General features: G+C 45.9%; 1 protein-coding gene across 1 annotated transcript in view; it reads left to right on the forward strand.

Moving 5' to 3' along the window:
- The window catches only part of mdga2a (MAM domain containing glycosylphosphatidylinositol anchor 2a), a 139,837-nt gene that overhangs the window by 79,394 nt on the left and 45,443 nt on the right, over positions 1 to 15,000 (forward strand). The window contains exons 9-10 of the mRNA XM_076300123.1: positions 443 to 712; positions 9,869 to 10,017. Coding sequence (XP_076156238.1) covers positions 443 to 712; positions 9,869 to 10,017 — 419 coding nt within the window. The remainder of the gene's footprint in view (positions 1 to 442; positions 713 to 9,868; positions 10,018 to 15,000) is intronic.

Here is a 15,000-nt window from a genome sequence, read left to right on the forward strand (position 1 = left end):
GTGTAGCCAGATGACAAAGGGATGCATGGTTTTGCATCAAATCACTCTTGCATTAAGAAATAATAACTGCAAGATCAATGTTTACTTTAATTAGTACTTTAATTACATGACACAGGGATAATTATTGTTGTGAACTTTTAGACCTTCTAAACTGAAGCAAAACTTGTGTATTGTGTTGTGTATTCCATGAAATTTTGTGAAGATTGCTTTGAAGGAACGAGATAGACCCATGTCCTCAGTTCAACCATTTCATAAAACCTTGACATTAAAATGTTTTCAGCATGACACCACGACAGTGACCCACTTTTAACAAAGGAACCTCCTACAACTCAGCAAAGTCAACCCCCCCCCCCCCCCCCAACTTTCTAACCCATTTGTGACTTTCCTCTGTTGATGACCCTGTCTCATTCTCTCTGTCTTTCTCTCTCCATCCTTCACACAGACCCTCCGGCGGTGGAGCCCATCTACACTGAGATCCGGCAGGGCCTGGGCCGCGCCTTCACGTTGACGTGTCGCGTGCTGCGGGCGCACCCGTCCCGCGTGCTCAAGTACGAGTGGAAGCTGGGCACGCGCCTGCTCACCGTGGGCGACTTCAACCAGCGCGACGAGACCGAGTACCACGTGCGCGCGCTCAACCGCGAGGGCTACGGCGAGTACACCTGCGACATCACCAACGAGGCTGGGGCTGGACGATGCACCTTCCTGGTCACAGGTGAGAGGGCTGGTCTGGGACTTAACTGTTTGGAGTGCCTTATTTCAGACAGCATGAAGCAATGACATGATATGTCTAGCAACGATCTAAAGAATGGCCCAGGCCAAAACATTATCGATTGAATAAAGCATTGATATGGAGACGGGGTGTGCGGTGCTTCTCAACCTCCTCAAGCACTTTACCAGAAATAAAGGATGGAACTCACAGTTATAGTTTTCACGCGATTTCACCCGCCATAGCACACTGAAGATGGAGCAATTTAAACAAAAAAAAAGTTTAACAAAATAACTGTGAGGCCTATCCTTTATTTTCAAAGTTTCATTTTTTGACGCCTAGAAGGATTTATTTAGCCTAGCCCCGCCGACCTAGATCTTCTTTCAGGGAGATCTTGTCTGGAACTCCATAGTTCATAACCGTTTCCCTCAAACATGAGAAATGTCAGGCCAATCAATGACGAGGGGAACATATTGTGATAAACAGAAGCAGAAACACCTGCAAATGTCAAAAAATGCAATTGGAAAGATACAGAAATGTATTTACAGCAAAGGTACACCCACATACATTGTTTCCTGACTGTTGATGCTGTTTATTGTCAGTTTGTAAAATTTAGGTGAAGTAGGAAGTAATGTTAGGAATCTCTGATCAATGTGATTAGTAAGGCTGGACCAATGATTTCAAAGTTAGTGCCTGTTGCGATGCAAGTGTTGCAAATGTTTCCCAATCACCAGACTCTATTCACTTTGTGAATGAGTTTAGATTTTTCCAAGCTAGGATTTAGCACCGTTTTTGACAAAGTTTGCAATATCACAAAACAACTACAATATGTACGGAAAAACTCAGTGGTCAACATTGGTCATAGATTATATGATTATGCAGTATGTTGATATAAAGTAGTTTCCATCACTGTGTTCACAGTATCATGACCTTCTGACCTCAGCATTGATCTTTCTGTTGCCCATTGTTGCTTAATTCATTGAAGCAATTTGCATTCAGCTTGAGGGCCAGTCAATACAGTGTTTAACCAACGGGTCTGATGGGATTGATTGATTGCCTCTGTGTGGCTTTCATTGTAGTTTCAGCTGCGTTTAGGAGTCGTTTATTCAGCCTCGGGCCAGGTGTGCATAAGAAAGGGTTTGCCCAACTTTTCTTGTCCAACTTGTTGAAGAATTCAGCATAACGCTTTGGTGAGATTGATCGAGCTGGACTGTATTTAGCTTGGATAGGAAGTTAACGTTGCTTTTAGTTGCAACATTGAATTTATTTGAAGTTAAGCACAGTTAAATTTATTAGGGTTCAGTTATGTTTGGCTTTTGGGTTTGAATTTAATATAGTGTGTGATCTATCAAGCACTATTGAGTAGTCTGAACTGAGATGCACTCTGTGTGATGTTTTAAGCCACTTCTAAATTTACAGAGCTTTAATTCCAAGATATAATTGAGTTTATCGAGTGGTTTGCATCATAAAGCCACAGTGTGAAGAGCCAAGCCAGATAACAGCAAGTGTTGATGAGGCCGTCGGAGACAGACCGAGCACTCAGGCTGAACCACATGGCCACTTCCTGTGTCTCGGAACATATCGCCCGCAGTATTTGTAGTTAAGGTCAAGCGAGACAATCACAGCATTCCCACAATGCTGCAATTAGGCTTAACTTCAGAGTCTCGCTGCGTGGTTGATGTGTTGTTTTTGTCACAGTCCAGTTGTTTTTACTTGTCCCTGGCACATCTACCAATGCTGTATACCGTCAGCTGTGAAATGTCTTTCAGTCGAATTATCAAATTAGAGCAAATGCCTGTAGGAAACATTGCAGTTCATGTAAGGTTACGTAAACATGATTGCAGTGCCACAGTTTATTATGACATTTTATCCAAGCGACTTTCCCAAACAATAGAGCCAACAAGAGAGTGATGACAGTTGAAGGTAAATGGTTTCCACTCGGCCATGAAAATCATCTCAGAATGGCATGAGAATGGTATCGATCGCTGGGTCGTGAGTCTTTTAAGGATGCAGTGCCAACGCAGCGTGATTTGTTTGTTTTGACATGCGCTAAGCGCTAACAATGTGGAGCAGGCAACTATCAGTGCATGTTTGCTCAGAGCTGGATGCCATTTCATCGCCACGCGCAACAGGCCCGAATGCGTCAGTGCTCTGAGCAGTAGAAACCCGGCATGACAACACGCAACTGCCGTTACCTCAACGACATGTCATAAAGAGACAACTGGGCCGAGTCAAAGTTGAAACATTGTACAGCATGAATACCTTTTTCCACCAGAAAAAGCACAATACAATAATCAGCTTATTTTGTTTACATTAACTGTTTATTTTCATTATTGAGGTTACATGTCTGCTCTGTCTCATATACAGTGTGCTGCATTCACGAAAAGCTGGCAGTTCTGGTAGCCTTTTTTTTTTTTAAAGCATTAGTATGCTTGGGCAATGCTTTGTATATCATATGCATGGCATACTGTCCAAGGCCTCTGGCACTGGGTCTCTGCGGGCAGTCCTGGCACGTAGCTCTGACAGTCAGCCCAGGATGGATAGGATCTCAGGATTCCAGCGCCATCATTGACATGTCATAAAGGTCACCGTCAATGCAGTACTTCCAGCCTTCAAGGGATGTGCCTAGAAAGCCTGGCAGAGCTGGCAACTCTATTACAGCCGTGCCCACTGGCATATGGAAGCACTGCCAGTCTAGTAGTCAATTATTGCGTACAATGTGTTTAGCAATGCTACTACTGGTTATGATTTGTCATGTGCTGTTATTGAACCGTTTCATCAATGCTGTTATTGTTATACTATTTATCGATTATTACATATTGTCTTATCTGTACTGATTGTGGAATAAACAGCATAGTGACACAATATTATTTTAATTTCATGATCTATATAGCAGCTTATGATCTATTATTGATGATCGATATCTTTTTAATGTACTCACTGAACAGTGGCATCAGTGCTGTTAATTGAACTGTTTATTGAATATTATATATTACTTTACATAATTACCTTATATATACAGAGTGTGCTATCAACTACAACATTAATGTATATATGTTATTTTCTGACAGTTGGTGGCTTTTAGTGAAAGTGACTCAGCCAAAATGACAATGCATTTTTTTTGTTCACATTTTAAAAGTGCAGTGCTTTATTTGTTTATACATCATCCGGAATGTTCCATTGTCTCTTCCTCTGGCTTGAATAATTGCAGATGGTCTTAAACAGGCCTGGAGCTCAGATTTCACTCTTTGGAAAGTTAAAGAACAGGCCTGTGAATGGGGGAAGAATGGGTAATTAATTAGACGGGTACAACAGCATTTTAATGAATCTGCTTTTGACCCTGCCTGGTCTGTTCCCATCCCCTGCTCCATTCTTTGTATTCTTGATTTCAGATATCAGTCCACATCCCAGCTTCACATCTTTTTTTTCTCCTTCTCTCCCCCTCTCTCTCTCTCGTCTTAGAATTTTAATTGCACAGTTTTGGTCAAATGCTTCAGGGTGATGTCCTTGTCACTGTCGATAAACACGAGGCTCACGCAAATCTAATTAACTGCTTTTCATGCAAGCACAAAAAGCAATTGTTTTGCTCGTTGAAAAGACAGAAAACTATACAGTTTGATACATACATTTGATGTCAAAGAAAAGGATGGGGGAAATTGGTAGAAATTGTAAAAGACTTTGAAGGACGTACTCGTGGAAAATGTCTAAAAAAAAAGTTATATTTCATCGCTCTCCTGTTTAGCCCATGTAGCCAGTGTTAGACATGAAATAAAAACACAAATACTGCTGGTGCTGCCCTAGATTCTGTTAGTGGTTCTGAGCGTGGACATTTTGGGATTGGCTGCTTCTCACCTGAACTGGCAAAGCTAGAAATGCCTCGCCTCGTCACCCGGAACAATTGGCTCAGTCGGTCTTCGAGAGAGAGAGGCTCGTCTTTGATTCTGTGCCACTCTGTAAGTTGCCCGTGTTGTCGCTCGGCTCGGCCTCGTTGTTTTTTTTTTTTTGTTTTTTTTGACTCCTGTGGGATTTCTTTCTTATTTTGGCCTCTCGGGCTATACATCACAGAGAGTTGATGAGCCATTCGTTAGCGATGAACAGTGAGGAGGAGAAGCTCAATATGATCTACCTGCCTCTGATGCTTAGGTTATTCTTGGAGATGTTTCGCCACTAATCATATAATTTGCATTGATCATTTCCTCTGCTGCTCAGCAGGCATATAGGTATCACTTTATTTTAATCTGTCGCTGTTACAGTGTACCTACCTAATTAGGTACAGTGGTACAACCTGTGTAACAACATGTACTATCAGGTACTGTCATTGTACTTGCATTATGTATTTGTGGGTACCTACATATAGTTGTTACATTGTAATACTGAGTGCTTTTACAAAACTTTGCCAATTTGCCTAAATTTTCATCAGAGGCAAAGAGCTGACCTGAGACCTGCTGGATGGGGTAAATCTGGTCATGATAGATTTGATATACAAACCATTCTTAGCTCCAGTCAAGGCCTCATTGTCTTCAGTGTACATAACAGCTGTGCTGCTACAACCTTGTTACTCTTTGATACAGTGGACTTAACCTATTAATTGTACCAGTTAATTACTTACATGTACATATGACATGTATATTATGTCTTCGATGTCTTGGAACAGGTCTCATGCACACACACACACACACACACACACACACACACACACACACACATACCAACATTGTCTTTTCCCACCGAAAGCCCAGCCAATATAAAACTCACCCATCTGAACAAATACTCTCTCTCTCTATCTCTCTCTCTATCTTTCTCTCTCTCTCTCAATCTCTCTCCTCTCAGTCTCTCTCCTCTCTCAATCTCACACTCTCTCAATCTCTCTCCTCCTTTTCTGGTTATATCAATCCCTTTCTCCATCCTACAGTATCTGTTTCTTTCTCCCTTTCCTCTCTTTCTATTATGCTCTCACTCTCTCTCGCATTATTTCTCTCTTTATTTCTCTCTCTCTCTCTCTCTCTCTCCCTCTCTGTCCATGTGAAACACGTGTATGGCCATTATGTTTTAGGGGTCCGAAGATGGATTGTTGGCAGCAAGCACAGCAAACAGGCATTAAGTTTTAGATGGCCGCGGCGTCACGTGCGCGTGATGCAGACACACTCATGAGTAGGCACAGGGGCACATGAGAGCTGAGGAGAGCAATCACTGGATCTCTCCCTCTCTCTGTCTCTCTCTCTCTCTCTCTCTCTTTCTGTCCGCCACTCTCTCTATCTCGCACGCGCGCGTGGCGGTCATTTTCCCCGACAGGCAGCTTTTGTGTGTATGTGTGTGTGTTTTTTTTTTGTTTGGACGGCTTTGTCGGCGATGAAGGTTAAGTCAGGAGTGAATCTCTCGACTGGAGATGTCTCTGTGTGTGTGTGTGTGTCGCATGGAGTGAATATCTTGCGTGTGATGTGTGTGTGTGTGATGTGTGTGTGTGTGTGTGTGGGTGTGTGTGTGTGGGTGTATGTGTGTGTGTGTGTGTGTGTGTGTGTGTGTGTGTGTGTGTGTGTGTGTGTGTGTGTGTGTGTGGGTGTGGGTGTGTGTGTGTTTGTGTATGTGGGTGTGTGTGTTTGTGGGTGTGTGGGTGTGTGGGTGTGTGTGTGTGTGTGTGTGTGTGTGTGTGTGTGTGTGTGTGGGTGTGTCGCTGGCGAGTGGCCCCGGTGTCGCCTCGCTGCACCTGTGACTGCACTGACTGCTTGTTAGGGTGACAGCTGGACTTTGAGATGAAATATTCATGGCAAGACAGTGTGTGTGTGTGTGTGTGTGTGTGTTGATTCAGTCTGAGGCAGGATGGACGGCTCTGGTGTTGGCAGTTGTGCTGTTTGATGATGGACAGTGTTTGCCTGCGTCAGCTGATGAAGTTCCACGCAGATAGATGCAATCACTCCCTCACACACATATTTGCATTATTCAAACACACACACACACACACACACTCACGCACACTAATACACACAGACACATGCAAACAAACATGCTTACAGCTACGCGTGTTTTACACAAGACAGGCATCCTCAAGGTCTGCCAAGCTACCTCCGTCAAGCTACCTGTCACGGGAAAGGCATGTCACCCCCTCCAATCTGCTCGATGCCCACATGCTTCTGATGAGCAGCGCTGAGTGACGTGTGTCTAGCTTGCTGCCATGGTTGCTCTTGAGCACGCTCTGCTTTAATCACTTGATTTATGCAAGTAGTAGAACCATTCTCTGTCCCCCAGGGCCCTTCAAATAGAACCCAACACCCCCCCCCCGTGTTGAAATATTTCTAACTGGAACTAAACTAAGACATGTCAGACTTTGTGACAAGCCTCATTATCATGACTGTTATAACACTATTCACATTTAAAACTGGTCGGTCTGGACAATAAAAGTAGGACACCATAACCAAATATCTGTCCTCTAATGTAGTACTATCCTAATATATAATATTGGAGTTCTGATATAGACATAATTCCTTTTGGCACAGAAAAAAAAAAGCATTCAACCCAGCGAGCCTTGAGAATGGGTCTCCATGGTGGTCAACCCCTGTGCCCTAAACCACATCACCAATGAGCCAGGCTTGTTGCCATGGCAGTCCGATCCTCATTCTCCACTGTAGTCACTGCAGTCTGTCTCTTTCAGTCAATCAGACCCTACACCGTAATGTGATTATTAAAGTGTACATGTGTGAGATCAGGGGTTCTGCACTGCAGAGCCGCTGATGAGAGACACACACACACACACACACACACACACACACAGAGTGGGTTTGGGGGATTTCCTGGTTTGAGTGGCCCGTGCCAGGCAGCATTATATGATTTAGAGGCGTGCTCCAACAACAGTTGGCCAATTCCAAAGCAATTTAGCTTTGGACGGGAGAGCACGGGGTGGGCAATCTTATCATTATTAAAGGCCCATCGTTGGCTGGAGAGATTTCACCTCAGCTACTAGCGACCACTCTTTTAATCAGCAGATAGCAGTCTTTAAATGATCGATTAGCGGTGTGAGCACTGTTCACGCGGCGTTCGCTCTCATTCCCCATCGGCATGAGAAGCTGTGGCCGTGTCAGTGGCGGCAGCGACAGGCGCGTTGGAGGAGATTGCCCCATTGGTGCCCCCAAGCCTGACGAGACATGATTGCCTGGGCACCTAGTCCCCCCCCCCCCCCCCCCCCCCCCACACACACACACACACACACACACACACACACACACAAACACACCATCCCCCACTCCCTCTGTCCCCGACCCTTTGAGACGTAGTCATCTGCAGGGGTAGCGTGCTGTGGCGTGATAGGCCTACAGGAGCAGCATGGTGCCCCAGCCCTGGGTAAATGTGCCCCCCCCCATCCCATGGAGCACTATGGCTTTATCTGGCAGCTTTAAGCAGAGTGAACGGCCCATTAGCTGTTCCTGTAGATTCCTCCTGTTAATAGGCGGCCACTAAACCAGTCACAGGTGACAGGATTAATCTGCAGGCTGCACACATCAGCACAATTGCCTTTCTCTCTCTGGCTCACCCTCTTCCTCGGCACATCTGTATATTATCTACATACTTCTGTCTGTTTCTGTGTAGCTATATATCTATCTCTCTGTACATATATCTCCTATTGTATTACATATATGAGTATAGGAATATGTATGCACATCTGCATGAGACTTAAGCATAAGTCTTTTTATTCAATTCTCTATAGATGCTCTCATTCTCTCTCACTGCGTCTGCTTTCCCCCTTAAGTTCCTTCCTTTCCTCTCTCTCTCTCTCCCTTTCTCTCTCTCTCTGTCTCTCTCTCTTACTCTGTCAATTTCTGTAGTCTGCGTCTCCAACCTGTATCCCCTCCTCCTCTCCCCTTCTCTGTCCTCCTCCTCCTCCCTAACCTTGATACGCCACTCAGCCTGGCACTTATTCACATGTGGACAGGCCAATTGTACATTTCTCCTCTCTTGCCGTCTGCACAGTGGTAACACCCCCCACCCCCCACCCCAGCCCCCCGCACCTTTCAATCAAGCACACACACACACACACACATACATACACACACACACACACACACACACATACATACACACACACACACACACACACACACACACACACACACACACACACACACACACACACACACTCACACTCACACACACACACACACACACACACACACACACACACACACAGACACACACATACACACACACACACACACACACACTCAGACACACACACAATCACGCACACACAATCATGCACACGCACACACCCACAGTCACACACATGCACACACTCTTGCACACACATGCGTCTCCCTAGCCACTGTGGCATATGAGCTACAGTCTCCTGGTGATGGAGGCGTATTCTCATGTTTATGTCGGCACACACACATTATCCGGCTTGCCTTTCACTGCTAATGAGCATTTTAAAAGGCTTCCATCTTGTTGTTTTCCCTTCAGTCTCAGCAACCACAAGGTTTTTTTTTTTCCCTTTCACTTTGACGAGGAATGGACAGCCTTTCGGGGCTAAGCTGTTTTTTTTTTCTGTCTCCACTTTCATTTGCTGTCAACTCCCAAGTTCAACGACGAGACCTCTTTAGATGCTTGTTTTGTGTCCATGTTTCCTTTGAACTGCCGTTAAAGATGGGTCTTTTCAGCTATTTAAATATATATTTATCCTCCTCTTCCTCCTTCTCCCTCGCTCATGCTCACCAAGTGACTTTTCTTTTAATCACATTCTCCAAAGCTCTCCAGTGTCTCTCCAATTACTCAGCTGTTTGACCTCTGACCTCCGAACCTGCTAACGCTCGCCATCAGAATATCAGCTAATTTCCTAAGGCCGTTTAAAAAGGGCCTCATAAACACTTTCAACCCTGTAATCAAACAGCCAATGTGACAATGCTTTTTAGCGCGGACAGCGAGAAACTCATTTGTGCGCATGGCATAAACAAGGTTCGCTCCGACACAAATGGGACACTTCAGTGGGGGGAAAAAAGCTGTCATGAATCACAGGATGCTTATTAGCAATTCATGCTAAAATAATACGAGTTCATCCAGGTGTCAGCACAGAAATGAGGTACCTGACAACTCTAATCAAAACTCCCTTGATATGTTGAAATATTCGCATAACATTTAGCTTTCTGAGTTGTGATTTTTCATATATTTCATTTGCAGGTAAGGCCTTTCAACCGGAGTTCTACTACGACACCTACGGGGCTCTTTGGCAGAACAGGCCGCGGGTGTATGGCTTCAAGCTCCAGTGGACCCAAATGAACCCGGGCTCAGTGGACCGCATCAAGGCCTACAGACTGGGAATCAAGCAGGTCAGTGAGCGTCCATTTACACTGCAGCGCCTGCGAAGGGAGTTTGCTCTTGTGCATTTTTTTTGCCTGTTCTTCCCTCCCCTGTATGGTTCAGCAGATCTTTGCATGGCTGGGTTTTTGTATTTCAATTCGGTGACCGATGATGAAGATGAAGTGGGACTGGGAAAATACCCTTTGCTGCACGACTTCACTCCGAGGATTTAAATTCATATCAAATACAGGTTGAATAAAGCAGAACTATCCTACAGAGAGTGCACACTTTTTCAGAAATATTGTGTGTGCAAGATTACTTTGATTTGCACTCATGGTTCCTGCCATTGTCACCCAGGAAACATTTTCTTAGATGCATCATTGCAATAACCATAGAGCACACTTTAGAACATAGAATTGCAGCAGCAATCATATTTTCTCACGGGGCGAGGTATTTCCTCCACTTTCCATAGGCACACCAGATGGTGCTCCATGTTACCTTACCAGCACAGCAATTACAGTGTCTCTGCCTCCCATAAATAAAATAATAGGGCTAATCTTAGGTACTCAATGCACATCTGCTCGCTTTCAGGCAAAAACTTTACTTTTCCACTGATTCAAGTGTGCCATACTCTTTCAAGGAAAATCTTCCCTCGGCTCCTTCTGCTGCCTGTGTTGTCTTAGTGCCATGTTCCACACAGGAGCTGTCTTGCCCACGGCGTCTATTGGATAAATCCTGGGCTACTGTAGCAGAAACCTGATTTGTGAGATTGTCTCCAAGCAGCAATTTTAAGAGCCGGTTCCTCGTACCTGGAGCACAGTGTGTATGGAGGTCTTCATAACGTGATGTGAAGCTACAATATCTATAACTGAGTCTGCTGTGGCGCTTATTAGATTGCCAGCCTTCTGCAGCCACTTTGCAGGACGGTGGTGAAAAGCTGAGCTATGTGCGATAGGTTGATAGAGTTAGTAGTCGAGGTGTATTTATTGTTTTTTTTGTGTGTGTGCTTTCCTTGGGCCCCGGAAGTCGACTCAGTACTGCCAGGCAACTGCTGTTGGAGAGACGGTTTGGGCTCTTGCCAACTCATTCCAGCCCCAATAAAACCAATGAAAATATAAAAACACAAAATTGTCTCCAAATTAGAGCTATGTTGATGTTGAGTTGACACAGATGGATGATTGTTTATTGGGTATGACAAGTCATGACCTTTGTGTGACAATTAACACATTTTTTTTTTAAATCTTAAAAGTAGATTTCACAGTTTATTCTTATTCAGCAGATACACCTGAGTCTCCCGACGCAAAGCTTTTCCCCGTGACAGCATGTCTAATCCCTTTCACAGCCAATCACAAAACACGTGCCACAAACAAAATGGCTACCGGAGGTATATTTAGCCGTGTTTTGTCGGTGCACGCTGCGTTCCCAAACAGCAGCTGGGGCCGCGGAACTGTCAGGCTTCACGGGAGAAGGGGGGGGGGGGGGGGGCACATGGAGAAGCCCGCTGATGCTCTTCAAACGCTCTCACCTCCGCGGCGCCTCGGGTGGATGACGGGCAGGCGGGAGGGGCAAGGTGCGGCGCACAACGCGGCGCGACACGGCGGCTCCCCGTCACCCCTGTCCGTCACAGACAAGCGGCGCTCAGCTGGAGCGTCGAAGTCGGCGGCCACTTCTAATGACATCACGCAGAGTGATTTATTCCTTGTCAGGTTTGTCATTGGGAGTGGCCGCCCACCGGCGTTTCAAAGTCAACAAGAGCCACAAGTTTTGGCACATGAGAGAATATTCTGGATTTTTTTTTGGACCCATCTCTGTCTCGCTCTCTCATTCACTCACTCACTCAAACATTCACATGCACACACACACACACATGCACACACACACATGCACACACACACTCACACACACACACACACACATGCACACACACACATGCACACACACACACACAAACACACACACACACACACACACACACACACACACACATGCACACACACACACACACACACACACACACACACACACACACACACACACACACACACACACACACACACACACAAACACACACACATTATTAGTCATCTCAGTAGGGGCAATTAGAAATGCGGCCCCTTTTTCTGGAGTATAGTGTGTGCGTGTGCTCTTGGTCATCAGTGGCGTGGCGTGCGGCCGTGTTTGCGCTCCATATTTCCACAGGGACAGAGGCGATGGAGGGAGGTGAGCCGAGGCGCGGTGGTGCAGTCGAGCACAGCTCGCCATATAGATTTTCACTGGCTCTCGGGACCGCAAAGCATTTTCTGTCGAATGGAGGGGTGGGGGGGGGGGTGGGAGGAGGAGAAAGAGTGAGTGAGAGCGGGGAGGACGAGTGGAGGTAGAGAGGGAGAGAGAGAGAGAGAGAGAGTGAGAGTGAGTGAGGTGTGTCTCGTCTGAAAGCAATGGTGCATGGGGAGTGTTGCGCATTGTGATAAATAATGAAATGAGTTGGTAGACGAAGCCCACGGGTGTTAGTTGAATCCTCTGAAGTATCTCTCACTCTCTTTTTCTCTTTCTCTCTCTCTCTCTCTCTCTCTCTCTCTCCCTGCTGATTTTCAGTCGAATACTAAAAGATTTGAAAGGTTTTCAAATCAAACCTTTGTAGTGGTTTGGAGGAAGAAAAAAAAAAAGACAGGCATGCTCTCCGGCATCCAAACCACAGATTTCTGTCGGTCCATGCAGGGTAAGGGAGAGAGTGCACCAGAGCTTTATAGTTATACAAGCCAGCTTTGTAGTAATCCATAGCATTATCCATACATCCATATATAGGATAGCATGGGCCATACAGGTGCAATGCCTCATCAAAAAGCTTCATACTGGCTATATATATTTATTTTGCAATATACATTGCGTAACTGAATTATGCAGGTGTGTTGCAGTGCACAACAAAACCAATTACTGCAATAGCATCCACTGCCAGTTGAGCGCTGTCTTCTGCTGTGCACATGGCATCGGCCTTCACTCAGATGGTCCGCGCGCAGCCACCACCACCGCCACCTGGCCCCCTCAACGGCTGGTGTGGCTGTGGATAGTGCGTCCTTCTCCCCTTTGAAGAGGGAACTTCAGTGAGCACACCTGACTCTGCAGACGTGCAGCGGAAAGAGAGAGGGGGAGAGAGAGAGGGAGAGAGAGAGAAGGCTGGGAAAACAGGGGGAGAGGGCAGAAAACTAATTAACAGCAGTGCCCAGGGGGAGAGGGCTGCCCAAATAAGATAAGCTTTACGGGAGGAAATCAGGAGGGTGGGTGGGATGGAGCAGAGGTTAGCAGCCCACGTGTGTGTGTTTTGGAGAGTGAGAGAGAGAGAGAGATAGAGAGTGAGAAAGAGAGAGTGAGAGAGAAAGAGACAGAGTGTGTGTGTGTGTTTGTGTTTATATGTTTGTGTATTGGTCATACAGGTTTGTGGGTTGACTCCCTTGTGTTACTGTAATGTCCACATGATGTTTATCCTGTAATGTATATTCTAGTCATACTGTAAACTTCTTGCTTATTTGTGTATGCATGCATATTTGTGCCTTTATACTAAGTATACATGTTCATACATGCTCAGACATGCTTTTGTGTGAGTCTTTTGTATTCATTTGTGTGTTTGTGCATGTGTCTTTGTAATGGAATGGAGTGTGTGTGTGTGTGTGTGTGTGTGTGTGTGTGTGTGTGTGTGTGTGTGTGTGTGTGAATGTCAGCATCTGTCCCATTTGGCCCAGCCTTGACTCCTCCATTCCAGTCTTGGCTTGTCAGGCGTTGCCTTCTGCCTGTGCTCTCGCCATCAGGAAGCACTCCAACTTTAATGGGTCACATTCTCGCCCGACTCCTTTTCATCCCCTCCCCTCCTCCCCTCCCCTCCTCTCCTCTCCTCCCCTCCTCTCCTCTCCTGTCCTCTCCTCTCCCCCTCCCTACCTCTCCACCACACAGAGCCCCTGGTGTGGCTGCCATACCCTTTCACTCGTCCGTGTTCCACACAGCGCTCATCCCCCTTTTCCACTCATCTATCATTTGGCTTCAACTGCTTACCTGTCAGTTTGGCCCCTGGCCCCTACTGGGCTGGCGGAAGGTTCTAGTGTGTGGCAGAGTGAGTGATTAGGACAGGGAAGGGGCCGGGGTGGCAGAAGGTTCTAGTGTGTGTAGTGGTGTGAGTGATTAGGGCGGGGGGTTACGCTAGCGGAAGGTTCTAGGGTGTGGTGGTGTGAGTGATTAGGGCGGGGGGTCAGGCTGGCGGAAGGTTCTAGTGTGTGGCGGTGTGAGTGATTAGGGCGGGGGGTTAGGCTAGCGGAAGGTTCTAGTGTGTGGTGGTGTGAGTGATTAGGGCGAGGAGGGGGGAGGTTAGGCTGACGGAAGGTTCTAGTGTGTGACGGTGTGAGTGATTAGGGCGGGGTGGCGAGCTGCTCAGCTTGTGGTGTATTTAGGGAGCAGAGTGCATTCAGTGGATGTAAAAATTTCCAAAATTCCACTGCATGTGCTGTGCTCGTCAAAGAGCCGCTAATCTCCGTTCGGTGTGTCAGTCTCTCACTCTATATCTCTCCTCCACAAATGTTTCTAATGTCTTCTGTCACTTCCACTGTGTCTATGTTTTTATTTAACCCTTAAAGGTGTAGGTTTTTGGACATTCTAAGTTCCGCAACAATTGAAGGTTCTAAAATTCTATGTTGAATTCAATGAACCCAGATATTCTTTAGAACGTTCATTTCTCAACATTCCCATCACACCGGTGTGACGGTACTCCTTTAAGGGTTAACCGTTTAGTTTCTTCTCTACCTCCCTCTTTCTGCCGTACTTTGTTTTTGTAATGTGTTGGAAGCGTTACATTTATATTTATTCATCTGGCAGACACTTTGGTCCAAAGAAACTCTGCAGTGAGGTATTATGCAAAACACGTGGCAGATAAAAACGTAACACATTGAAGAGAGAAATGGCATATTTAAGGCAAGGTACTGAACTTTGGACTGAATCCGGCTGCATTCAGACATCTGATGCCACTTTAG

This window comes from Alosa pseudoharengus, unplaced genomic scaffold, assembly GCF_046254945.1.
Source record: "Alosa pseudoharengus isolate Yale_2024_CS ecotype anadromous, Long Island Sound unplaced genomic scaffold, YU_APseudo_1.1 YU_APseudo_1.1_scf_22, whole genome shotgun sequence".
Lineage (NCBI taxonomy): Eukaryota > Metazoa > Chordata > Actinopteri > Clupeiformes > Clupeidae > Alosa > Alosa pseudoharengus.